The following is a 27,172-nucleotide window of genomic DNA, read 5'->3' as shown; positions in this document are numbered from 1 at the left end:
AATCCCCCTGTCCTTTTACTGGCCGACGCGATCCCGAAGTTATCATGTTCCTTCCGGTCGGTGTTAAATGGGGTTGTTGGTCGAATTAGTCCTATTACCTAAGTACTAACACCGACCTTGAAGCAAGAAAATAACTCCCACCCGAACCACGGCGTTAGTGGACACGCAGAGCGAAGCGAGCCGTGATTCGGGCCGTTAACAGGTACTAGACCCGATTCTAAGCGGTTCCTAATCGTGCCACGCTTACCCAATTGAGAAATCACTGGGACGATCGGATTAAGAGGAAAACCAGGAAGAACAAGTAATTTATTAACAATTTGTACAATTAGAAGAGGAAAAGAAAGGATGTACAAGAAAGAGGAAGAAAAAGTACGCAGGGCAGCCTTAGACAGTCTTACTTATCCCTTGGACTCGGGCCCGTTCGCGCTCAGACTCGGTCTCAGACTCAGACTCACGCGGGGATGCAGAAGGTCGGGTTGAGGGTCCGGCGATGGCGTTCACAGCTCGTCCGGTCCCCGACTCGTACCGTGCAGCAGATTGAAACACGACAGGCAGCTCTCCGTGTGGCGTTGGCGCGAGCGGACAATTATATCGGGGAAATGGTAAGCTGGGCTATCGGCGACTTCGTGGCTCTTGGCCGCGTATGTAATAGGAATACGGGCGTTTGGATGTTTGCGCACCGCAAGCCCAAGCCGAATTCTCAACCAGCGGTCCCCGACAAACCCTTCACAATGGCGCGTTCCTCCAACAAATGTCCTTCAACGCCAATCGTACAAGTTCTTTGGCACAACGCGCTCGCCCCCTCAAGTCCTTCTCATAACTGCCGTGGAACTCAACTGTCACCTCACGAGCACCTCTCCCTTCTCATAACTCTGGTGGAACTCAACTCGTAACTCAACTGGTTCACAATGATGTTCAAACCCTTTCTCTCCTCATAACTCGAGCTCTGTTCAGTCCTCCCCTCATAACTGAGGTGGGGGCCTCGCACAAGGGGTTATATTGCCACGCCCAGCGAACCCTCTCAAATCTCTAGCCACACCCTGTCAGGCGATCTCCCTCGAGCCCTGGTTGGCTGGTGAGGGCTTACCGGCTCCGCCTTGATTTGATCTTGATTTGAGGGGGGGGGGGGTAAATCCCCTTGTCTTTTACACTGGCCGATCCTCCGTTCCTGGAAATTACACGCTCCTTTGCGGGGTTGAGATTGACCAGGGTGACTGGTCAACGGGTTCCCAGATACCCTTGCCAACCTCTCCGCAAAGCAGGGATATAATTCCTAGCTCGGACCCGGACAAGATGGAGTTTGCCGAGCGGTTAGCAGTCCGAAATCCGAGCCGTTAGCAATAAAACTAACCCGATCCTGAGCGTTGGCCAAATCGTGCCACGTATATCAATGGAGAAAGCACTAAAGCGACCGGATGAGAGGAAACCCAAAGAATAAGAAGGAAGAACACAGGTTTATTAATTATGTACAAAACCAAAACCAAGGACGAAACGAAAGGGAATGTACAGTGAAGAGGAAGAAGCAGTAACACAGGGCAGCCTTATACAGTCTTAATTAACACGCCCAGGACAGAACAAACACACTTACACGAAAAGGTGGTGGTGGTGGGAAGGAAGAGAAGGGTCCAGCAGATGGTTCCAGGCTCCGGGGCCGCCACGAAGAATGGCAGGCAGATGGTGTCGTTGGCGCGCTACCGGACCTTTATAGATATGCAAGGGACTGGGATGCCGCGTACATAATATGCGTGCCAACTCTCTCTCTCCCAACGCCCGTATCAGAGGGTACCCCCGTGCTGATCAGATCTCGTCTCAATGTTGCAATCAGACGTCTTCTTGCAGTCTCCTCAAGCAGTCCTCCCGCTTGCGTTTATATAACACGCTTGGAAAATCCATGCGCGCTTCATCGAGCCATGCCTATCAGTGAGCTTACCTCAGCCCCGATTGGTCAGCGAGGGCTCACCGGCTCCACCCTCGACGGCTCGTGGGCGAGGCCACACCAATTCCCATGGCTCCACCGCTTCTTTCCTCGAGCCGACCTCGTGTTCAATGGCGTTTGAATGCAGCGAACGCTGCCAATAAAATCACGTGAAAGCATTGGGAGGGACAAACCCCGTCTGTAGGTGCTACTGGCACTTTGGAGAGAGAGAGAGATTGGGGGTAATTGAAGGGGCCTAGGTTATTTGATTAATGCAACGCAGAGTCAAACTATTGGGAACAGATCCTTACCTGAAACACATACTTATGAAATAACTAAAGAAGATCCTATGGTGTGCTACGTGTTGCTCGTGGCCTAACTAGGGTGCGTCCTTTGACCTTTTACACAAAAATGGGAATATTTACAGGGGATTATTTATAAGGGATTATTACAATATTTACAAAGTGGAGGGTTCTAAAAACCACAACAATATATATATATATATATATATATATATATATATATATATATATATATATGTATATATATATATATATATATATATATATATATATATATATATATATATATATATATATATATATATATATATACATATATATATATATATATATATACATAGATGGCTCATTGTAAAGAACTCTGCATGGAGAATAACATATGTGAATGAGGATGTCATAGGTGCCTCCATTATGACGGCATAATTAGAGAAGTAAATAACTTTATCCGATCGGATGAAGTTTCTTAAGCATCATCTAAGGATAAATTGTTGGAGAAAAAAAAAAGATATCACAGGTCACGTGGTTCAGCCGCCATATAGTTTTCAGGGAAAAGCCTGACTAAAAACCTATTTTCTCTGAAACGGTTGAGCAGACCGCGGCTAAACTTTACATGCATGACCGCATACCCATGACGAACAAAAATTCCGGGGCGATGACGTTGTAGGTCACATGGTTTGGGAGCTATAATTTTTTTAAGCATAAACCTTTAAAATCTACCTCCTCCCTCATTTTTGATCATATTGAGTGGAGACTTTAAAATTATGTTCCCCATGTCTGAGTGCTAAAATCACTTTTTGGAATTTGCGATAGGTCATATGGTTTGGCAGCGATAAATAATTAATTCAATGGGAATCTTAAAAAAACATGTATCTATTGACCCGCTTTATTGATTGACGTGACCTTTAAAGGAATGTAGAAGGGATCAAGTGGAACAAGTGTTTAAAATTTCAACATGATTGGTTATTCGGTTTGGCAGCCATAAAAAATTGAAGGTAAATATTTAATTTTTATTTATTTAACTGCTTGATTGATCAACATGAAACCTTAAACGAATGTAGATGTCCTCAAGTGGAACAAGTGTTTAAAATTTCAATGTGATTAGTTGTATGGTCTGGAAGGTAGCAGATGTTATTGTTTGAAGAAGAAGAAACTCCACATGTTATCTTCTCCAGACATGTGACTTTTCAGTGAAGCTTTAATTAAGATGAAAGTGGGGTTGTATGAAAGCAACGTTGTATGAAAGAAACGTTTTATCAAAGCGTGTCCAATGAAAGCGGGGTTGTATTGAAGTGTGCCCGATGAAAGTGGGGTTGTGTCAAAGCGAAGTTGTACAAAAGCGGGGTTGTATCAAAGCGTGTCCAATGAAAACGGGCTTGTATCAAACCAGGGTTGTATCAAAGTGTGTCCGATGAAAGCGGGGTTGTATCAAAGTGTGACAGATGAAAGTGGGGTTGTATCAAAGCGTGTCCGATGAAAGCGGAGTTTTATCAAAGCGGGGTTGTATCAAAGCAGGGTTGTATCAAAGCGTGTCCGATGAAAGCGGAGTTTATCAAAGTGGGGTTGTATGAAAGTGGGGTTGTATGAAAGTGGGGTTGTATGAAAGCGGGGTTGTATGAAAGCGGGAAGGTCGAGGAAACCTGTCATCACTGCCAACAGTTATAAAGTGGCAGTTCTAGTTTATTTTGATTTTTAAAATCCAGATTCTATTATATTTACTTGAAAGTAATGTGAAATTGCAATTACAGTTGTGCATTCATTCAATATGCAATTTCTTTTTAATATCATTTTCAATTTTATTTTATCAGTGATCGATATATTGTTACGGATCTTGTCCAGGGGGTAAAATTGGGTATAGATTAGAACAGTTATTTCAAAGTGCATGTTAGAATAAGTGTGTTGTAATCGCTTTAATCAAAGAGAGAGTGTTGAGCACATGCTTGGAGTGCACTCATCTTCCCCACCCTAGTGTTCATGTCGAGGCTCCATCTTTCCCCTTCTATACATTCTGCAACATTCCTCTGAGGTCCATCTGTCCCTATGTCTCCATTTTGATTCCGAGCAGTTGCAGAAAACACGACAAACGTTGTGACGTGCTGGGGATGTGCCAATATATGGACATTAGGCTTGGGCGGTTCTCCACATGTGAGAATCGACTCCGATTCTCAGCTGTTATCTCGATTATGTTACTCATCGAATCTGGTTCTGTGCCCGTAATGTCCAAATGTCTATTGAAGTAAAAGTAAAAAAAAAAAATTCAACGTAGTCTTTAAATATGTGTTTGCTACATGCAGCATAGCATGTGTGTGGCATCCGGAAGCAACCAGAGAGGAGACTGGGGATTTAGTTTTCCGGCCTGTGGATCGGCTTTATTACAGAACGATGCAGATAACAATGCGACAAAATGGAGAGAAAAAAAGACCACCCGATCCCTCACAGGTTCACAGGCATGTACACAGCAAACTGAAATGGAGAAAAAAACACAAAACAATAAACTAGATTTTATTGGATCAAAACAATAAACAAACAGGATCTTGTCGGGGCGGTCACGGTTTTTCGAAGCTGTTCCACGATCTTCACGCATGCTCGAAGTTAAGTAATATTGTTCACAATTGTATTTTTGTCGAAACTGTATTTATCTTACGTGTGTGTACCTATAGTGTGTCCCTCGGAAGATTCTCGATGTGAATCTTTCATACCTGTATAAAATAGTCGAGTATTTCGTGCCGCGCGGCCTAGTTGTTGAAGCTTCCTTCCTTGAGGCTTTGTTCTCTCTGGGCATCCAAAGTGAAGTTATTTTTCCATTCATGTGTTTGTCAAATTTCAACTCGTTATTTTATCATCTATGCGTTATTGTTTGTTTATAGTTAGTTTTGGTTTGAATTTCCTGTAACTCGTAATTAATTAATCGTGTTCTGTTTGCTCCGCTGTGCGGCCTTGTATCCTGAGGCTACCCCTGTCCGTGGTTGTTAACTTAAGTTCCCTACTTCGTGTTTTGCTTGGTTCTTAGATTTTTCCCATCTACCCCGAACATAATACTCTTCGTCTAACGTTTTAAATTCCCACCCCCCACCCCCCAAAAAAAACCAAACGAAAAACATTTATTTTCCTTTCTCCACATGTGCTGTTGTCTCATCGTGTACTTCTGTCCACGTGTGCTGTTCGCCCCGCCCCCATTATCTCCTTGCCATCCACCTTTTGCCCTGTTCACATGACTCGTAGTTGTCCCTCTAGGCCCTCTCCCCGTTGGTATTTTGTGAATATAAGATTGTTGTTCATGGTTCTGTTTAAATATTATTTAAATATGTTTAAACTTTCCCCTGCAGTGTTTTATTCAGTGGTATATTACAACACACTGTTTTTCTTCCTATTTAAAAGGCTTTTTTCAATTTCCTCTCCAACTCACTCCACTTCAAAAAAAATAAATTCAATCTCTTATACTTCTCCCTCACTACATGTTCTAAATTCACATTCATTCCATCCCTCCTCCATCGTTCTTAATCGGATTGCTAACTTGAAAATCACAATAAACCCAATTTGTTATCAATGTTCGTCTTTCATTAATCATCCACTTTATAAACTCCGCTCTTGCCCCTCCCCTCAAAATCCCCCCCTTCCCCCTACACTCCTAAACTCCCTCCTTGCCCCTCCCATCCTAAACTCCCCCCTCAACCCTCCCCTTCAAAACTCCCCCCCAACCCCTCCCCTTCAAATCTCCCCCCATACCATTCCTCTCCAATTCTCCCTCCTCCCCCCTCCTCCTCAAAGCCGCCTCCTCCCCACTTTGTCTCCCTTCTATCTCATACTTCCACCTCCCCCAACCTTCTACTTTCCTCTGCCCCCCCCCCCCTCAAACAACCCCTCACCATGCCTCATCCCATCACCATCAAATCTTTCATCCTCCTCATCCTTCCCTTTCTTGTAACTCTTCTGTAATCTCTGACACACTATCAACTGCTCTCCCTACCTCCCCCTCTCATCCATCATCTTACCCTACACCTCCCCTCTACTGTCCTGTACCCGATGCTCCCCCTCTCTCTTCATTAACGGTATGGACCTCAAACATCCGGGGCCTTCGCTCAAACCTGACTGATCTCTCCATACAGGTTGCTTCTGACAATCCAGACTTGATCTGCGAAACAGAAACTTTCCTTCTTCAAGATGTCTCTGATTCCTTAATATCTCTTCCTGGTTACTCCCTCCTCTGGTATGATAGACCTGAGCCTTGTCCTGGTGGTGGGGTTGCTATCCTTATCAAAAACTCTCTTCCTCACTCTCCTTGCACTGCCTCTCTCCACCTCACCCCCAGGAGTATCTCTGGCTACGGCTTCCTCTCCGCTCCCACCTTTTGTTCATATGTGTTCTGTACCGTCCTCCAAACAGTGATGACTCCATTTACATTTCACTGTCTGACAAGAATTCCGGACTTCTGGTCCCTCGAGCGACGGGGCTTGCTTCGATCTCTCCACAGCATCAAAGTTTGAGTGTTTTCCCGTTCGTTTCTTTGTCAAATTTCTGCTGCGTATTTTGTTGTGTATGTGTTATTGTGTGTTTCTATTTGGTTTTTGTTTTGTAGTTTTGCAAATTTGTGTGTAATTAGTCGTTTCTTTGTTCGCGCCTCGTGCGCCTCGTGCGGCCTGGTGTCTTGTGCGGCCTCCTCGTCTCGACTTGTGCCCCGCCCCCTGTATCTCGTTTTTCTTTCACCTCTGCTCCTGCTTTCTCAAATCCACGTCTCACTTAGAGACTTTTCCCAGATTGTTTTTCATGGTTTTGTTTAAATATTTATTTAAATATTGTTACGGACCGCGGACAAGATGTTGTTTGGCTGAGCGGATGGCACCGCGGCCCTAACAGTTACCCCCCCCACCCCCCCCCCCCCGACTAACCCGATTCCCGAACGTTGGCCGGATCGCGCCACAGGTATTCAATATGGAAAAGACAAAAGCGACACGGATGTGAAGGAGAAGAAGAAGACAAAAAGGTTGGCAATACTACTAAATTTATTCCTATTATTTACATGCTCAAAGTAACCAAGGAGAAGGAAGGATAATAAAATAATTTACAGAAGATAGTAGAGACACAGTGCAACGCTAGCTTACCTACAGTCTTAATTAACCCAGGGACAGAACAAACAAGGACAGACTCACGTGGGGAATAATGATAGGACTGGCAGGAGGTGAATGGCTGGAGGGAGAGGAAGGTCCACGGGTACTGCAGCACGATCGGCGCGTTTAGCAGCCGTCGTTCCTTCGTGGCCCTGCTCAAGAACTGCCGTCAAGGCCCCAAGCTGCTGTGGCTGCTGCTGTTGTTGCTGCTGTGGCTGCTGCTGCTGCTGCTGTGTGTCCGTCGCGTGCTCTTTCCAGGACTCATCTGAGGCGGGGTCGTCTTCTTCGGGGTATATATGCCACGCCCCTGAACCTTCGCGAACCTCCTTGATGTTTCTCTCCACACCCTCTCCACGTCCAACCCCTTGTTCGTGGTTGGTTGAGTGGGGCTGACTCACTCCTCCCCTCTATGACGAGGTGGAGACACGCCTTTCTTCCCTAACCCGAGCACATGTTCAATGGTGGTTTTGGAGCGAAATCAACAACCCACAGCTGTAGCAAACCTGGCAAACTGCCCAGTGCAGTTGGCAATGGAGGCTTGGAGGGGATGTAATTGGCAATCGAGGCTTGGCAATGAAAGTTTTGGGAGTGGGAATGGGGAATGAAAGGGAATCTATCTTATTTCACTTGGTGCAATGGAGTGTCATCTTAATGGAAGACAAGGCCTTAACCTAATACACAGACTAAGGAAATAAACTACTGAACAGGGATATTATAGTGTCCTTCATGTATGCTTTATGGAACTAACTACGGGAACGCCCTTTGACCTTTATACAACCACAAACGGAGGGAGGAGGGGCGATATTTTCAACAACCATTTACACTACAACAACAACAAAAAAAAAAACCATTCTCATATCCACAACACTGCACCCTCCTCCTCTTAGGCACGTCCCGGGCCTATAACTTAAACTTTTAGTGTGGCACGTAGGTGTAGTTCCCTCTATATTTAACCTGACCCTGAGTGCGACAGTTTTAAAACATAAATAAATATGTCCCGCTGCTCCATTGCACCCTACCTAACAGACTCACGCCCACAGCTAACCGAATTGCGGAATGGTCTTCAAACTATACATTTACGGTGGGGAGCAGTATTTACAATGACGTTACTTTATTTACAATACGCAACCCAGGGCCTGTGATCGTTCTTTTTTGGGGGGGGGAGACAGTCTGCCCTGCATCGATGCACCATGAAAGCACCCAAAAACGCACCAAAGCACCCTCAAGCACCAATCGGTGCACAGTCACCATTGTTCAATAAAATAAAAACAACAAACAAACCCCTAACCCTGCAGGTGGTCTCTTGCTCTTCGGCTCCCTCTGCTGGCTATTACTATTTTCCTGATGTCATCTTCTTTGCTGGCGGCCTATTTGCACTATTAAAATGCACCCAACGTGTCCATTTTTATTTATTTATGGCCCACAGGGGCCGACTAGTGTGGTTCACCTGTGGGGCATCGGTGCCCTGTGGCCAAGGTCCGCCAGCAAGATTTCGGGCCTTCATGGCCGGTTCCAGCAGAGGGGCCATGCCCCAACCCATGGGGTCCATCAGTGGTGCTCAGCCACAGACATGTGGTCCATAATGTGGTGCATCGATGCAGACAGCTGGTTCTGGGAGTTCCGGGCGCACAATGGCGGACTCACGCACGCTCCCCTCGGCGTCCAGTGGCGCACAGGTCCTCATGTGGGAGACAAAGGGGGGAAAGACAGATGAGCGAGGGGTAAGGTCACAAGGGTACACATCAATCAAGGCAATGCAAGGCGAAGTGCGTACGGAGAGCGAAGTGAGAAAGCTCGTCCCTACCGTACGTCACCCCCCCGTCACCTACACTACCCTTGCCCTTACCCCATATGTACAAAATCTACACATTACAAATTCGTCGCTACTGTCACGTCTTCCCCATATTTCCCCTATACCAAATTCGTCTCCACAATCCCTCTATCCAAAATTTGCCATCACCAAATTCATCATCAATCCTCATAAGGAGGAAGAGATGGAACATCAAGCACAATGTCACACCCACGTCATGATGCGTCTCACATTCCAAACATCTGCACAATAAAAATAATAAAAACCACCTGGCATGGTGTGGAGGTACGTCATCCCAGGTGAGTGGATGTCGATGGTGCGAGGAGATCTTTAATCCTAACTATCCTCTAAATGACATTAACACACTTTACACTACCCGGGGTCTTTCCCTGCCAATCCATTGGCCACTTACTCTATGTGGTTTTAAAAACCAAATTCCCATTGAACCAAACTGTGGTGCTTCTCAATTTGGGGTCTCACTCCCCCGATTCATCTCCCGGTGCCCTTGCACAATTTCTGGGCTGAGACGTGTAGCTCTCCCAGCAGGTCTACCCACCTGCACACCTCCACCACTGTAGTTGCCACCCGAGCTTACCTGCTCCTTACCTAACCTATCTAACTGGGGAAGGCCCCTCCTGGCTCTGTCACCCCTCGGTGCCCTCTGGCACTGGGCTACCCGGGTCCGTCCTCCGGATCCTCGGGCCACATCCACAACAACTCTACCGGCTCCCAGAGCCCACCTGCGGCCTCACCTGGCCGACATCCTCACAGTGGTGGAGTGCCCAAACCAACTATACACACTAACAGGCCACACGCCCAGCCATTTCCACAACACTAATGCACCCATCCAAATACCATTCTCTCACCCACACCACAGATGCCAATATCCAACCACAATTTACCTGTACCCTCTACCTAACACTTACACTACCCTCCCCGGGTATTCGTGATGGGGGTCCATCCTTCCCCCATTCACACCTTCGCACCATCCACTCCACTCCATAGTTTCCACCATACTCACTCCACGACCATCCATTCCAATACTCCATATATTCCACACTCCAGGTATTCCACACTCCACGTATTTCACACAACCATTCTCCATACACCTGTTGTTGCACACCTGTGCAATCACACCTGGTGCCACCTGCACCCTCCTTCCTTCCTGGACCATTTGGTCAACACAACACACATCACCATCACTCACTCATACACTGCTCCATCCACCTGTTCAGTTGCACACCTGTGCAATCACACCTGTTCCTCACACACTTTTCACAATACACTTCTGTATACACTTCCAACACTCACACGGCATCATCTAAACTACCTGTTGCCCTGCTAACTTCGTGCTCCCCGTCTTCCCTTTAAACTAAGCACATACTACGTCATTATCATCCACACTAATCTATCTACCTGCGTCCCCACTACAGGTACCATTGTCACTAACTAATCTTAACGTTACCTATTGTCATCTTCTCTAGATCCCTATCATTATATCCTAACCCTCCCGGGCTAGTTTTCACTGCCAAACCCCATAAGTCTAGTGCTCCTTTGCCCCCGCTGTGAGAGATGGCAGAGTTGCCATCCCACCACATCGGGTATCTTTCACTATAAATTTTGCTCGTCCAAATTCAACAAATCAAAAATTTTGCCAATCACTACCAATCATCTGCCAATCATCACTCTGCCAATCCTGTGCCAATCATCAAATTTTGTTTTTCTAATTTCGGGTCCAAAACACTAACCTCATCACCCGTCTACTCACTAGATCCTCTCGGTGCGCCAATTCATCTCTAAAGCTCGGCTTCGTAAAGCCGAGCAATGAATGCGGGTTGTTTGGTGCCGGCGGCTGGATGCGTCCGGCACTCGGTGCAGGGAAGGAGGTTTACCCGGGCCGAGATCCCACGCACCACCTCGGCACGGAGCCATCCAATGGCCCGATCTCGACCTGCCGGAGCGCCTCAACAAAAAGGGGTCGCCATGACGACCCTTCCTAACGGGCTGCCCACTCCGCCTAGTGGAGCACGGACGCGGCCGTTCCGAGCGAGGCCCAGCGTGGATCGCGTACGGCGGTTCTTTCGAAACCGCCGTGGTTCGGATCCCCGCTGGTCCTCGCGGCACGCGAAGCCCGGCACGCACCGAGGGCCCGCTTCGGCTATAAGTCGCTCTAACTGCTAACCCGGTTACCGTCGATGCTCCACTCGCATGCTTACACCCCGCAGCCCGTTCCTTGCTCATACATCCCGCTGTCTCCATGCTCTTGGTCATTGCACCTTCCCTGACACACCCAGGTACACTCATTCCGCTCACAGACTTGGTCACACACCTGACCACTGCACACCTTTGCACACACTCGTCGTTTGCACACCTTACCAACACACCTCTTCGCGCCCCCTTCTCGGTCACCACCTCTGTGACAATCACAGGTGTGCTCTCACTTGCACACCCAACCACGTGCCTCACGACCAATTCCAGTGTGCATTCCCACACACGCTCTACCATTCCAGGTGTGCATCCTTCCATTCCAGGTGTACATCCTCTTTCACCTGCCACCACCAACTCATGCTCCGTGTCACTCTTACCACTCTTACCAACACAATCGGTCGCGCATTCACCCTTACTTTTGACAGCGCACTCTGTACTCATGCACCCGTCCGTTACAGTTACACACCTTTCTCGCGCACACTCTCCCGTTACACCTTCCGTAACACTCACCACAGGTGTGCATTCTCCCTTACTCTTGACAGCGCACTCTTTCCTCATGCACCTGTCCGTTACACACCTTTCTCGCGCATCCTCTTGCGCACACTCTCCCGTTACATCCTCCGTAACACTCACCACAGGTGTGCATTCTCCCTTACTTTTGACAGCGCACTCTTTCCTCATGCACCTGTGCGTTACACACCTTTCTCGCGCATCCTCTTGCGCACACTCTCCCGTTACTTCCTCCGTAACACTCACCACAGGTGTACACTCTCTCGTTACATCCTCTGTAACACTCACCACAGGTGTACACTCTTTCGTTACATCCTCTGTAACACTCACCACAGGCGTGCATGCTTCCGTTACATCCCTTGTAACACTCCCCATCCCATGCTTCCATGTGCCCCCTCGCACACGCGCAACAACCAACTCATTCTCGACGGCACACTCACTCCTCGGCGCGCACTTTTTCCTCACACACCCCAGAGTCGGACATTCTCGCACACCTCCTCTCTCGTACTCCGTACCTGTCGCACACTTCACCAACGGCCTCTCACGAACACCCGGGTCCACAACAACCCCCAAGCCGACTGAAGCTCCCCTCACATCATATACATTTCCGTATATATCGCCACTCACCTTGGCACCTTGTCTCCGTACCTCCTTCGCCACCTGCAAACTCCTTATTTGGTTAGCGAGCACACCATCACGATTTGAGCACCGACCTTGCACATATTCCATCACCTCCTCCTGTATTTCTCTCTTAGTTTCCATCCGTCTCTTTTTAATTTCACTCACCCCCTCTTCCACCTCCTTTAACTTTTGCTTCACCTCTTTTATTTCCCGGTGCGTCTCCTCAATTTCGTCTAAGGCTACCTTGACCGTTTCTATGTGCGTCCTCACCTGCCGGTCCTTCGTCTCCATTACCTCTGTCACCTCGTCCAACCTCATTGTCAGTCCCTCACGTACCATCTGACATTGCCTCTTCGTCGCTATCAAGTCGTCCTTGATGTCTCTTTGTGTCGCTTTTAACCCTCCGAGTACCGCAGTGTTCTTTTCTACTTGATCCACTAGTTCTTTTTGTCCCACTGTCAGCTGTTCTACTCCCCTCGTCAGACCCTCTATGCCCCCCTGTAACCTAGCCGTATTAATTCCTCACCTCTTTCTCCATACGCTTCTCACCTCTTTCTCCATACACTTCTCACCTCGCTTTACCTCCTCGCGTACCCCCGAGACCTCCTCGCTTACACCTCGTCGTATCTCCTCCTTCATCTCCTCCATCATCTCCTCCATCTCTTAGTAGATGCCACCCTCATCTGTCCCAATTCATCCCTCTGAGCATCCAATTTACCTTCTAACACGATTTTCACCTCCTCTATCTGGTTCCCCATCCGTTTGATTTCCCGGGCGGATTGCTCCCCTATCTCCCGCAATTTGTCGTCCATTGTGTTTTCTAACCCCCTTAACCCATTTTTCACCCCCTCGATCTGATTCTCCTGGGCCGCCATTCTATTTTCCACCCCCGTTAACCCATTTTTCACCCCTTCTATCCCATTGTCTAACCCCTCAAATTTCTTGTCTAACCCCTCAAATTTACTGTCTATCTTCCCAATTTGGGCACTGGTACCCCTCGCTTTGTCCCTCATTGCCCCCATTTGGCCCCCCAATCGCTCACTATCAGCCCTCAATCCCACAAGTTGGTTTCCCATTCCTACAATTTGGTTTCCCAAGTCATTCCTGAATTGCTCCCTCATCTCGGCCATAAGGGCCTCCATTCCAGCCATAAATGATTGCATGTCTTCAACCGTTGGTACAGAGGGCGCAGCTCTCGCCGCCATGTGCGAGGCGCCATTTTGTGCCTCTACAACCACGTGCGCGAGGACGCCATTTTGCGTGCCTGACACCTCCTCAACCACCTCCTCATTGCTCTCCTCCCTTTCCTCCCTGTGGTCCTGAGTTACCCCTAACCCCTCTTCTAGCTCACCCACCTGCATCCGATCGCCTTGACTATCCATGGCGCGATTTCAAAATTCGGGTTTTTCTTTAAAACAAATTTCAGCAGCTCGTAATTTTGAGCGCGTTAAGCGCGCTTCGGGTCCGATCCCGCTCCCGACACCAATTGTTACGGACCGCGGACAAGATGTTGTTTGGCCGAGCGGATGGCACCGCGGCCCTAACAGTTACCCCGACTAACCCGATTCCCGAACGTTGGCCGGATCGCGCCACAGGTATTCAATATGGAAAAGACAAAAGCGACACGGATGTGAAGGAGAAGAAGAAGACAAAAAGGTTGGCAATACTACTAAATTTATTCCTATTATTTACACGCTCAAAGTAACCAAGGAGAAGGAAGGATAATAAAATAATTTACAGAAGATAGTAGAGACACAGTGCAACGCTAGCTTACCTACAGTCTTAATTAACCCAGGGACAGAACAAACAAGGACAGACTCACGCGGGGAATGATGATGGGACTGGCAGGAGGTGAATGGCTGGAGGGAGAGGAAGGTCCACGGGTACTGCAGCACGATCGGCGCGTTTAGCAGCCGTCGTTCCTTCGCGGCCCTGCTCAAGAACTGCCGTCAAGGCCCCAAGCTGCTGTGGCTGCTGCTGTTGTTGCTGCTGCTGTTGTTGCTGCTGTGGCTGCTGCTGCTGCTGCTGTGTGTCCGTCGCGTGCTCTTTCCAGGACTCATCTGAGGCGGGGGCGTCTTCTTCGGGGTATATATGCCACGCCCCTGAACCTTCGCGAACCTCCTTGATGTTTCTCTCCACACCCTCTCCACATCCAACCCCTTGTTCGTGGTTGGTTGAGTGGGGCTGACTCACTCCTCCCCTCTATGACGAGGTGGAGACGCACCTTTCTTCCCCGACCCGAGCACATGTTCAATGGTGGTTTTGGGGCGAAATCAACAACCCACAGCTGTAGCAAACCTGGCAAACTGCCCAGTGCAGTTGGCAATGGAGGCTTGGAGGGGATGTAATTGGCAATCGAGGCTTGGCAATGGAAGTTTTGGGAGTGGGAATGGGGAATGAAAGGGAATCTATCTTATTTCACTTGGTGCAATGGAGTGTCATCTTAATGGAAGACAAGGCCTAAACCTAATACACAGACTAAGGAAATAAACTACTGAACAGGGATATTATAGTGTCCTTCATGTATGCTTTATGGAACTAACTACGGGAACGCCCTTTGACCTTTATACAACCACAAACGGAGGGAGGAGGGGCGATATTTTCAACAACCATTTACACTACAACAACAACAACAACAAAAAAAACCATTCTCATATCCACAACAATATGTTTAAACCGCAGCCGTGATGCTGACGCCACCCCTCCACCCCCCAGAATTTCCATGTTTTAAACGTTTCCCAGTGTGTACCCTGGATAAGAATAGGTACGCCGTATCCCTGCGTGTCGTAAGAGGCGACTAAGAGGGTTGGCGTCAGGAAGGGCATCTGGCCATAAAAACATTGCCTCAAAAAGAGAACCATGACAATTACAACTACATGTGGGCAGGGTACAGCCCGAAGTGGAGATCGGTTTCTGAGGTTTGGGACATGGAATGTAGGGACAATGACAGGGAGATCCGGAGAAGTGGTGGAAGTATTGGTCAGAAGAAGAGTGGACATATGTTGTGTGCAACAGACGAGATGGAAGGGAAGTGGTGTGAGAATGGTGAAGGGTAGGCAGGGACAGAAATACAAGTTTGTGTGGCAAGGGTGCCTGGAGGGCGTGAATGGTGTTGGTGTCCTGTTTTCTGAGGAGTTTGTAGACAGTGTGGTGAGTGTGACTAGAGTGAGTGATAGGTTGATGATGGTGAAAATGATGATTGGAAAGCTCTTGGTGAACGTCATCTCGGGATATGCTCCGCAGGTTGGTCGAAGCGATGAAGAGAAGGACAAGTTCTGGTGTGCGATAGAGAAGCTGATGGAAAACGTGAAAGATGAGGAAGTTGTTGTGGTAGGAGGAGACCTAAATGGACATGTGGGAAGGAGTATGGATGGTTTTGACGGAGTTCATGGGGGTTACGGATATGGTGTGAGAAATGGAGAAGGTGAAAGGATTTTGGAGTTTGCTGATGGAGCTGATTTGTTGATTTGTAATACTCAGTTCCAGAAAGAGGATAATAAGCTTGTTACATACACGTCAGATGGGTCGACGACAACCGTTGACTACCTGATGGTGCGTAGGCGAGATAGGGGGCACCTCCGGGACACAAAGGTGATCCCGGGGGAGGAGGCTGTTTCAGAGCACCACTTGGTTGTCTGCGGCGTAAGGGTGAAAGGTGCGAGGAGAGCTCGGCGGGTGAAGTACCAACCGAGAATGAAGGTGTGGAGGTTGAAAGAGGTGACAGTAAGGGAGGCATTAAAAGAGAGGCTGAGTAGGGTCGAGGATGATGTGGTTGAGTTTAAAAGTGGTTGGATGTCAATGAAAGCTAGTCTGTTGGGAGCCATTGGTGAGGTATGTGGATGGACAAAAGGACCACCGAGGCACTTGGAAACATGGTGGTGGGATGATGAAGTTGGAAAGAGGATTGATGAGAAGAGGAAGAAGTTCAAGGAGTGGCAGAAGGCGAAGGGTACAGGAGCAGAAACAGCAGAGCATGAAAGTTATAAGGCAGCCAGGAAGACTGCAAAGAAAGAGGTAGCAAAGGCGCAGGAGGCATGTAGGAAAGTGTTCGGAGAATGCTTGGATTCGGAAGAGGGTCAGAAAGCAGTATTCAGGATTGCAAAGCAGATAGCGAAAGAGAGGTGTGATGTGATGGGGGTGAGTTGCTTGAAGGATGAAGTGGGACAAATCGTTGTCGACCCAGATGGAATTAAAGGAAGATGGAAAAGATATATGGAAATGCTGTTGAATACAGAGAATGAATGGGATGGCAACATAGAGAGTAACCCAGTTTTAGGACCGGCAGAGAAGATAACTGAGAAGGAAGTTGAGGAAGCGATAAAAGCAATGAAGGGTAGAAAAGCGGGAGGGCCGACGGGAGTTGTGGGAGATATGTTGAAGGCAGCAGGAAGTTGGGGTGTGAAGAGAATGACAGAGATCTGTAATCTGGTGGTGAAAGAAGGCCGCATTCCAGTGGATTGGGAACTGAGTACCCTCGTCCCTCTATACAAGGGGAATGGTGACCCTCTGGAGTGTGGCTCGTACCGAGCGATAAAGTTATTGGAGCATGGAATGAAGGTATTTGAAAGGGTGTTGGAGAGGAGGATAAGGAAGAAAGTGAAGATCGATGAAATGCAGTTTGGATTCATGCCAGGAAGAGGAACGACAGACGCGCTTTTCATTGTGAGGCAGTTGCAGGAGAAGTACATGGAGAAGAGGAAGAAGTTGTTTCTTGGGTTTGTTGATCTGGAGAAAGCATTCGATCGGGTTCCACACAAAGTATTGACATGGGCATTGAGGAAGTTAGGAGTGGAGGAATGGTTGATCAGAGTAGTGATGGCAATGTACAAAAGAGCGCGCACAGTGGTAAGGACGAAGGACGGGAACAGTGGTGAGTTTGAGGTGAAGGTGGGAGTGCATCAGGGGTCGGTACTAAGTCCACTCCTATTTGTAGCTGTGATGGAGGTGCTGGCTCAGAACGTAAAGGAGGGTTTACCGTGGGAGTTGTTGTATGCAGATGATCTGGTGTTCATTGCGGAAAGTATGGATGGACTGAAGGAAAAGTTGAACACGTGGAAGGAATGTATGGAGACAAAAGGTCTGAAGGTGAATATCGGAAAGACGAAGGTGATGGCAAGTGGTAAAGCATGTGGTGAGGTGGAAAGAACTGGGAAGTGGCCCTGTGCTGTGTGTAGGAAGGGTGTCGGAGTGAACTCCATTCAGTGTACAATGTGCGCTGAGTGGGTTCATCAAAAATGTAGTGGTCTGAGAGGGTCATTAACCAGTGTGGCAGCTACATTCAAATGTAAGGTGTGCACAGAGGGAGCTGCAGATGGAGGAAATGTTGAGTTGGATCTTGGAGACGGCGTGAAGCTGGAAGGTGTGAAAACATTTTGCTACCTCGGAGACATGCTGAATGGAGAAGGTGGATCAGACTCGGCAACGGTTGCTCGAGTGAGATGTCCATGGAAGAAGTTTCGGGAATTGAGTGGCGTGCTGATGATGAGGGGAGTGTCGTTGAAACTGAAGGGAAAGGTGTATGCTGCATGTGTGAGAAGTGTTATGATTTATGGGAGCGAGACATGGGTAATGAACGTAGAGCAGCAACGAAGGTTGGAAAGGGTGGAAATGCGAATGGTTCGACGGATGTGCGGAGTATCGTTGAGAGAGAGGAAGACAAATGATGAATTGCGAAAGATGATGGGAATAGAGCCTGTGATTGATGCTGTGAAGAGGAACAGATTGAGATGGTTTGGTCATGTGTTGAGGAAGAATGAAAGTGACTGGTTGAGAAGAGTGATGGAAATGAATGTAGAAGGAAGTAGAAGACGGGGAAGACCGAGAAAGACTTGGCTAAAGATGGTGGAGGAAGAAATGCGGGCAAGGGGGTTAACAAGGAGAGATGCAGAAAATATGGCAAAATGGAGAAGATTGTCATGGGGACCGCAAGGCTAACCCCCACTCTAGCAGGGAAAATGGCCTTAAAATGCATGTTGTTGTTGTTTGTTGTCTGACAACATGGACCAACTTCTATCCACTCATCCCAACTCTCTCTTCCTCATATGTGGCGACTTGAACTGTCATCATGCCAGCTGGCTGGGTGTGGATTCCTCTCTCACCAGTCATGGCACCTCAGCAAAGGACTTCTGTGACTCACTGGGATTGACACAATGTCAATTTCCTGACCCGTATCTCAGCCAACGGAGTATCTTCTCTTCTCGACTTGGTTATGACAAACTTCCCTGCAAATGTCTGCTGATCTTCTTCTGCTCCAATCGGTTCTTCTGCTCATGTGCCTGTTAAAGTGGACATCTCTCTGGCCATTCTCAGAGAGCTTCCTCAGCGTCCACGAGGCTGGCATTTCACTCAGGCCGACTGGCACGGTCTTCAACCAGCCATCAATCATCTGGACTGGTCTCCCATCTCTACTGCCTCTGACATCAATTCTTCCTGGGAATTCTTCCAAAGCAAACTGTTCTCTCTCATGCACAGATTTATCCCATCTCGTCTTCAGTTGTCTTACCCTTCCTCCCATCCATGGTACACTGAATCTTGTGGTGAGGCAGTTGCACTGAAACAACTTGCCTTTTCCTCTTGGAAGGCTTATCCAACTGAAGGCAAACTCAGTTCCTTCCACCAAGCTCGGAACAAGTGTGTGTCTACCCTCAGGAGTGCCAGGAAGCACTATCTCTCTACACTCAAGAATGAACTCTCAAACCTGTCTCTTTCCTCCAAATCATGGTGGCGTCTGGTCAAATCCGTTTCTGTTGTTTGTTCCTCCTCCATCCCCTCCCTTACCTCAAATGGCTACACAGTTGACACCGCATGTGACAAAGCCGAATGCGTCAACTCTGTGTTTGCCTCAAAATCTTGTGTCCCAAACCCATCTCTCTCTGTTCCCACCTTACCCAGTCGAATCCAACTGCTCGTGGACTCTGTGTCCTTCTCTCCTGACAAGGTGGAGAAGTTTTTGTCAAACCTCAACTCTGATTCTGCAACTGGACCAGACGGCATCAGCCCCCGGGTCATAAAGTCCTGCTCTGCCGCTCTATCTCACCCTCTCTCTGTTCTTTTCACCCTCTCTTTTGCTCATCTGCCATCTGCTTGGAAATCAGCAAACATTACCGCTTTACACAAAAACGTGCAAAAACAGATCCTTGCAACTACAGACCAATCAGCCTGCTCCCAAATATCAGCAAAGTCATGGAATCCATCATTGCTTCGGATATCAAATCCTTCCTCTTCTCCAATGGCTTGATCTCCGATCATCAATTTGGATTCAGACCAGGTCATTCTACTCTGGACATGCTGCTTCTGCTGTCTCAACAATGGATGGAGGTCCTCAATGCCAAACAGGAAATCATAGCTCTCTCCCTTGACATATCATGTGCCTTCGATATGGTCTGGCACCCAGCTCTGCTCACCAAACTCTCCTCCTATGGTATCCATGGAAATCTGCACGCATGGCTTGCGGACTTCCTCTCTAGTCGTAGTCAACATGTGGCCCTGAATGTATTTCTCTCATCTCCCCTTCCTGTTGAGGCTGGAGTTTCCCAAGGCAGTGTTCTGGGCCCTGTGCTTTTTCTGGTCTTTATCAATGATCTCTCCGACTCTGGAAAATCCTCTCTATCTCTTTGCTGATGACTCCACTCTCTGCCGCTCCATTCCTCTTCCCTCAGATCGGCAGTCTGCAGCCTCCTCACTCTCTGAAGACCTGGACAAAATCACAGACTGGTCAAACAAGTGCAACATGGCTTTCAATCCTGACAAATCTCACACTCCTACTATGTCTCTCCGAAAAGACCGACTGGACAACCCTCCCATCTACTTTCTCAACAATCCTCTCCAAGAAGTTCTGTCGCTCAAGCTTTTGGGTCTTACTATCTGCCATGATTTTTCTTGGGAAAACCACATTTCCAAGTTAGCCTCCAAAGCTAGTCGCCAACTGGGCATCCTCCGTCGTGCGAAGTCTTTCCTTGGCACACCTGAGCTCCTCACCACATACAAGGCTTTCATCCGCAGATCAATGGAATACTGTTATCCCCTATGGGCCGGTGCTCCTGCCTCGCACCTCGCTCGGCTTCACGCTGTTGAAACCAAAGCTTTCAGAATCATTGGAATCTCCCGCGATGAAGCTATCTCCGAGGGCCTTTCATTCACTCACCGCAGACAGGTAGGTGGTCTTTCTGTCTTCTACCGACTCCTCTCCGGCCTTGCTCCCCCAGCTCTCTCTCTGTGCTTTGTCCCCCAAATATTCCTACAGGTTGCACAAGATCTGCCAGCAACCCTCTGATGGTTAAACTGCCGAAATCTAGGCTCTCTGCTCACCTTCACTCTTTCATTCCTCTTTTCTCCCGCCTCTGGAACAAAGTCCCACACTCTCTTCAATCCCACTCCTCCCTCCAGGTCTTTAAAACGGCTGTTCACCACCATCTCTTATCTTCCCCAATCCAAAACCTTGATCTTTTCTACCCCTGCTAATTTCACCCCAAATCCACTTTTTTGAGGTGACTTTTGACTTCTTTCCTGGAAGTCCTTGGTGTCCTTGCGTTTTATACCTATCCTGCCGCCCCCCAGGCCCTCTCCCTTCAAAAACATCTCCCGATGTCCCTGCTCTCAAATGTTGTGTTTGTGTGCTTCCTCCCCTTCTCTCCCCATCTTGTCGACCGCCCCCCTTTTTATATACTTTGTTTGCTTGTTTGTTTGATTTGTTTGTTTGATAAATGTTAGCTCTTTCACGAGCCTCGACTCTGTATACAAAAAAAAATATATATATAAAGTATATTGGTTTGTCTTGTGCGTTATGACTTATGAGTTATGACTTGGCAAAATAATTTTTTTTTGACAAGTATGTTGATCACTCTGGTTTGTGTGTGTGTTTGTCTGTCTACTCACTTATACTTGCCTACAGGTCACAATTTTAAACCGATCTTCATGAAAACACTAAATGGTGGAGTTTGTGGTCCGACAAAATGCTATTTATTTTATAGGTCAAAAGGTCAGCATAGGCCAAAGGTCAACCACATTTTTTCGAATTTCTAAAAGCCTCAATTTTCATCCGATTGACAAATGTGGAATAGGATTTTCATATCGGCTAACTGAATTCAACAGACACATATTTTTCAGATCAACATCGGCCAAAAGGTCATCATCTAGGCTGAAAGGTCACCGTCTCCACCGACACCCACTCTATCCTGACAAACTGCATCACTGAAATAAAATCCTGGCTTCAAATCAACTTCCTCAAGCTTAACTGTGATAAATCTGAAATAATCATCATTGGCCCAAAAACGCTCACAAAATCCACCCATAACTTTGCCCTCAACATCGACGGTATCCCAGTATCCACCTCCCCTCACATCCGGAATCTTGGCGTCATCTTTGACCAAACCCTCTCCTTTGACAAATACACTAAACAGATCACAGTCAGCCTTCTTTCACCTGAAAAACATTGCCCGTCTCCGCTCATCCCTCTCCTCCACGGCTGCAGAAACCCTCATCCACGCCTTCATCACCTCCCGTCTGGACTACTGCAATAGCCTCCTCTATGGTTCACCCTCAAAAATCACCAATACACTCCAATACATTCAGAACTCCGCTGCCCGTCTACTCACCCATTCCCGGACCCGTGACCACATCACCCCCGTCCTTTACAAGCTTCACTGGCTCCCCATCCCCCAGAGAATCCAGTACAAAATCCTCCTCTTGACATACAAAGCCCTCCATAACCTGGCCCCATCCTACCTGGCTGACCTCCTCTCCAGACACACTCCCACCCACAACCTCCGCTCTGCTGGTACCAACCTCCCGACCCCCTCCATCCGGACCAAATTCAGATCCTGGGGGGACAGGGCCTTCTCCATTGCTGCTCCCACCCTCTGGAACTCACTACCTCACACCATCAGAGACTCCTCCTCACTCACCACATTCAAAACATCACTAAAGACCCACCTGTTCAACACTGCATTCAACATTCAACCCACAGCATTTAACCCCTGACTATCTCTTCTCCTTCTCCCTCCTTTTGCTTTAAATATTTCCCTATTGATTCTTGTCTTTTTGCAATTGTGGTTTTCATGTATTGTTATGCATTATGTTTTCCACTCTGTCAAAGCGCCTTTGGGCTACTTGAAAAGCGCTATACAAAATAAATGAATTATTATTATTATTATAACATAGGCTAAATTTCTAAAATCCTAAATTTTCATCCTATTGACTTGAAATTTTAAGAGGATTTGCATATCTGGTCATTGAATTCAATCCCCAACTATTTTTGTGGTCAACATAGGCCAAAAGGTCAAAATAGGCCGGATTTCTAAAATCCTCAATTTTCATCCGATTGACTTGAAATGTTAAGAGGATTTGCATGTCTGGTCAGTGAATCCAACCCCCAACTATTTTTGAGGTCAACATAGGTCAAAAGGTCAAGGTCAACTTAGGCCAGATTTCTAAAATCCCCAATTTTCATCCGATTGACTTCAAATGTTAAGAGGATTTGTATATCTGGACACTGAATTCAACCACCAAGTATTTTTGAGGGCAACATCGGCCAAGTTTCTAAAATCCTCAATTTTCATCCAATTAGCTTGAAATTTGGATAGGATTTGCATATCTGGTCACTAAATTCAACCACCAAGTATTTTTGAGGTCGATATAGGCCAAAAGGTCAACAACATAGGCCAAATTTCTAAAATCCTCAATTTTCTTCTGATTGACTTGAAATTTTAAGAGGATTTGCAGACCAGGTCACTGAATTCAACCTTCAATTATTTTTGAGGTCATCGTAGGCCAACAACTTATTTTAGGGATTTCGCAAGTATCATGCTATGCACAACATATTTCTTGTTTGTTTGTCTGTCTGCTTGTATGTCAGTCACCTGCAGGTCACAATTTTTAAACGATCTTCACGAAACTTCACGAAGTTGTAGAGGTCATCACAATTGAGAAGGCTATTGATTTTGAGGTCAAATGTCATCTGGAGGTCAAATTTCTAAAATCACTATTTTTAATCTCATTGACTTGAAAAATGAACAGCATTTGCATATTGCCTCACTGAATTGGGAAACCAACTATTTTTGAGGTCAAAAGGTCAAAGTTAAACTTAAAGTCAAACTTCCAAAGTCATCAATTTTCATCTAAAAAATCAGAAATTTTTATCCAATCGACTTGAAAATTTGCTACCATCACATTTGGGGGACTTTTAATTTACTTTATCCATGAAAGTTATACAGCAGGAAAAAAAATGCAATGTCTTCATGCAGATTACGAGCCTATGATTGGTTGCTATGATTATGTTGCTATTCATGGCAACCAATGGTTTACCATGGAAGCCGCCCAAAAAATAGCTTTATATTTTTCAGTTTTGCAGGAAGTCACAATTGTCACACTGACAGACCAACACAAAACAACAGTTTGACTGTTTAAATAGCCATTTTGATTAAAACGCAATGATCTGGTTTTTGTTTTAAAGGCAGAAGGATATAGTTTGATCTGGGAGTAAAGGCAGGCCAGATAGCAGTAATGTACCGACTGGATTTGGCACCTGGACCGTATTTTTCCCACCACTTGTCTAGAGTCTAGATGATGGATAGGATAACCGCAGACAGGGTTGTATATACCAGTGCACAAGAGAAAGTAGTTGAGTGGTTCTTCAAATTATGGTGCGTGGCAATTTGATTTGCCTTGCACCATAATTTCACAGCACAAAGGAATTATAGGTACATGGCAGTTTTTACATTTTGTTCATTGTGTCCTTTTCTTGAACAGTGTTGTGTGTTGTATCGCAAGGGCAAATTGCCATTGCAGAAAAGCTGTAATTTGCAATTTGCTAGTAATTGATAAATAAATGATGATATTGCATTCAATTTCTTTTTCTTTTTTTCTCATACGAAATCGAAGCTCATGGAAGAGTAAGGTGATACAAGGGTAAAAGGCACACCATGACAGTGGAGCAGTGCTGAGGAACAAATGAACAGGAAAAGAGGGAATGTGAAAGCAGCACCAAATGATGCCTACAAGAGTACAATCTGGACAAGGACGCACAAACACAGTATGAAACTACACATGGTCTGGACACGAACACAAAAGTTCATTATATTTGCTTGTACAATTAAGACGATTCTGGAACAGGTATCTTCAGCTTTTGAAGACTGTTTCGTAGAGAAGCCTTATTTCGGTTTATTTATAGCATGGCTGCAAAATAACTTATTTTTATGTTGAAATCTTGTTACTGGATCATCCTACTGGAAGCTTATTTCTGAAATGCTGTGTTGCACAACTATGTTCTGTGTGATCAATAAATGCTTTTGTGTGTTCGGAGCTCGAGTGATGGCCATGTGTGTTTTGACTCTGTGCTGCGTGCTTGCACGTGGATCAGCTATCATAGTCCAGCGTGGCAGCCACTCTGAAACCAAAACAATCATCCGGGGTCATGCATGGGTTCGTCTAATTATTTGTTTATTCATTTGCTAATTTCTTGCTTTTCTTGGTTTTTTAGATCCCCTCTCAATGAGCCCGCAGAAAGCCCTTGATGCCATTGGGGCCAATCTGCAGAAGCAGTACGAGTGCTGGCAGCCGCGGGTAAGATCATTTTGATCGCAACCTGCTTGTACCTCATATATGTGAGCTTAGAGTAAGGGCAGTCTGACTATCTGACTTGCGTCACTCACTTGTGGGATTGCTGGCTTTTATCTGTTATTTGCAGATGCCGTAGAGTAATTGAAATCTCTTATTTTGTCATTCAAAAGGAAATACGTATCAAATCACTACGCTACTTGTAAGCCCTTGCACACATGCCACTTTTTCTAATTCAGGATCACTACAGGAGGGATTAACCAAATTAGCCCATGAATCATGCCCAATTTTTTATGTAACATTCTATCAACAGGTATTCTCCATTTTTGCCCACAGGCTGAGGTTAGTTTGGGATAACAAAGTTGTAAATGTGCAATGTTGATTAAAAGTATCCTTACTAGCTGAAACCAAAATCATCCCATTTCTAAAGACAAAAATTCAGTCCAAGTGCTGTATCCATTGGATTTGGCCAAATAGGAGGCCATATTTACAACAGCAATGCTCTGTCCTGTTTTGGTGTTTTGTGCATGTCCATCAAGACATCAAACACAATACAAATTGAACCAAGAACGGTGGGAAGGCAGTGCAAATGGATGGTTGCCCGTGGAGTTTGCTGATGTGTACAATCATGTCATCAAAACGAGTATCATGTCATCATGGATTTAACCCATGTCATCATGGATAGGTACCACATGGGGCACATATATGTCCATACATTTTAAAGTGGTGTATCTCTGATATTTTCCCTACAATTTTAGAATACTTTACGTTTGTACATTGGCAAACATTATTTATATTTAATACTGGGTAAGAGCTTTTATCGTTTGCACAATTACCTTTGCCAGAGGAAAGGGTGTTGCATTTGGGTCCATCTGTTTGTTTGTCTGTTTGTCCACACAGAATGTGCTAACGTAGGCCACAAACGTCATCTAGTGGTTCAAGGATGCCAGTTGTACCCATTCTCTTTTTTCAACCAGTACCTCTATAAAGTACTAGTGGGGTATGCATACACTGTGTAAGCAATAACGAATTGTGCTTCATACATAGGTACATAATAAATATAATATTTGTGAGTACAGGCAAGCATCACCGACCTCCTGCTAGATATCAGTGGAGTTTAATTTTTTTTTTAAGGACGTGCTTATGGTTTATTCTGTACATTTTCTTTAATGTTTTTATTTCACATTTTGCACTTATATAAATTACAATTTTCAAATGCTAGATATCCATTCAGGTTTTTTTTTTAAGGACTCGTCTCTGGTTTTTTATGTACATTTTCATTTTTGGATTTCTTCCGACTTTTCTGTGATTTTTTCCTGGTGTATTGGCTTCAATGTCCGTCGGCATGCCAAATTTCAACTTTTCTATGACACCCAGAAGGTACTGAACATTAATATCAGTCAGTGAGTGAGTCAGTGGTTAGAATGACCTTTATATATTGGATGTACGATTAGAATGTGGGTACTTGTATAAAGTTTATACAATAAGAACATGAGTACATCCATTAAATAATACGATATAGCCACTCAAAACAAATCTGGGCGAGGGTATGCAATCTTTGCTCATTCTAGTGTATTAATTTTTTTGGACTAGAAAAACTTGCAATTTTCATCATGAATACTCTTGAATTTCAATAAAAACCTGAATGTTAGCAATTTAAGTAATAATAAAGTTGAACATGAATCTGAAAATCCCTTTCAAGATGCTTGTTGTCCTCAAAGGAAGGAAGGCAGTGCACTTCCTTTATCATAGCTAAGGTTATCCCATAATTGAGCATGTCGGTGATAAACCCCATTAATCCTGGGTTTATCTGGACAATAGGTCATTAGGATCATTTAGATTGGTGTGTACTGAAGTGACAACAATAATGTTCATCAAATTTACTTAAATTAACCTTCTCTTGTGAATTATTTGATAAGCCTTGCTGTTGTTATATTAGTTGTTTTTTTCCACCCAAAAATCAAACAAAATGGAAGAGACCATGATTATTGAGAAGCATTATTCCAACAGTAATTTATCATCAAGACTTCTGCAATTAACTGAAATTAAATTTAACTGAAATTAAATGAATACTGCAAACAGTCATGTTTAGCATGGTTCCATGTTTTCATTTGATCACTCAGACATGTCTGTTTTAAAGTGATTTTCTTTC

General features: G+C 45.9%; 1 protein-coding gene across 7 annotated transcripts in view; it reads left to right on the top strand.

The window, feature by feature from the left end:
* Nucleotides 1–27,172, top strand: part of RPTOR (regulatory associated protein of MTOR complex 1) — a 301,256-nt gene that overhangs the window by 67,473 nt on the left and 206,611 nt on the right. For all 7 annotated transcript variants that reach the window (XR_010983689.2, XM_068110470.2, XM_068110468.2 and 4 more), the window contains exon 3: nt 24,944–25,026. Coding sequence is in view for 6 of the 7 variants with exons in the window: in XM_068110470.2 (XP_067966571.1) it covers nt 24,944–25,026 (83 nt within the window). In the remaining variant the exon portion in view is untranslated. The remainder of the gene's footprint in view (nt 1–24,943; nt 25,027–27,172) is intronic.

This window comes from Myxine glutinosa, chromosome 3 (assembly GCF_964187855.1).
Source record: "Myxine glutinosa chromosome 3, kmMyxGlut1.1, whole genome shotgun sequence".
In the NCBI taxonomy this organism is placed as follows: domain Eukaryota; kingdom Metazoa; phylum Chordata; class Myxini; order Myxiniformes; family Myxinidae; genus Myxine; species Myxine glutinosa.
Note: the sequence above shows the minus strand (reverse complement) of the source record. Positions and strands in the feature narration are given on the sequence as shown.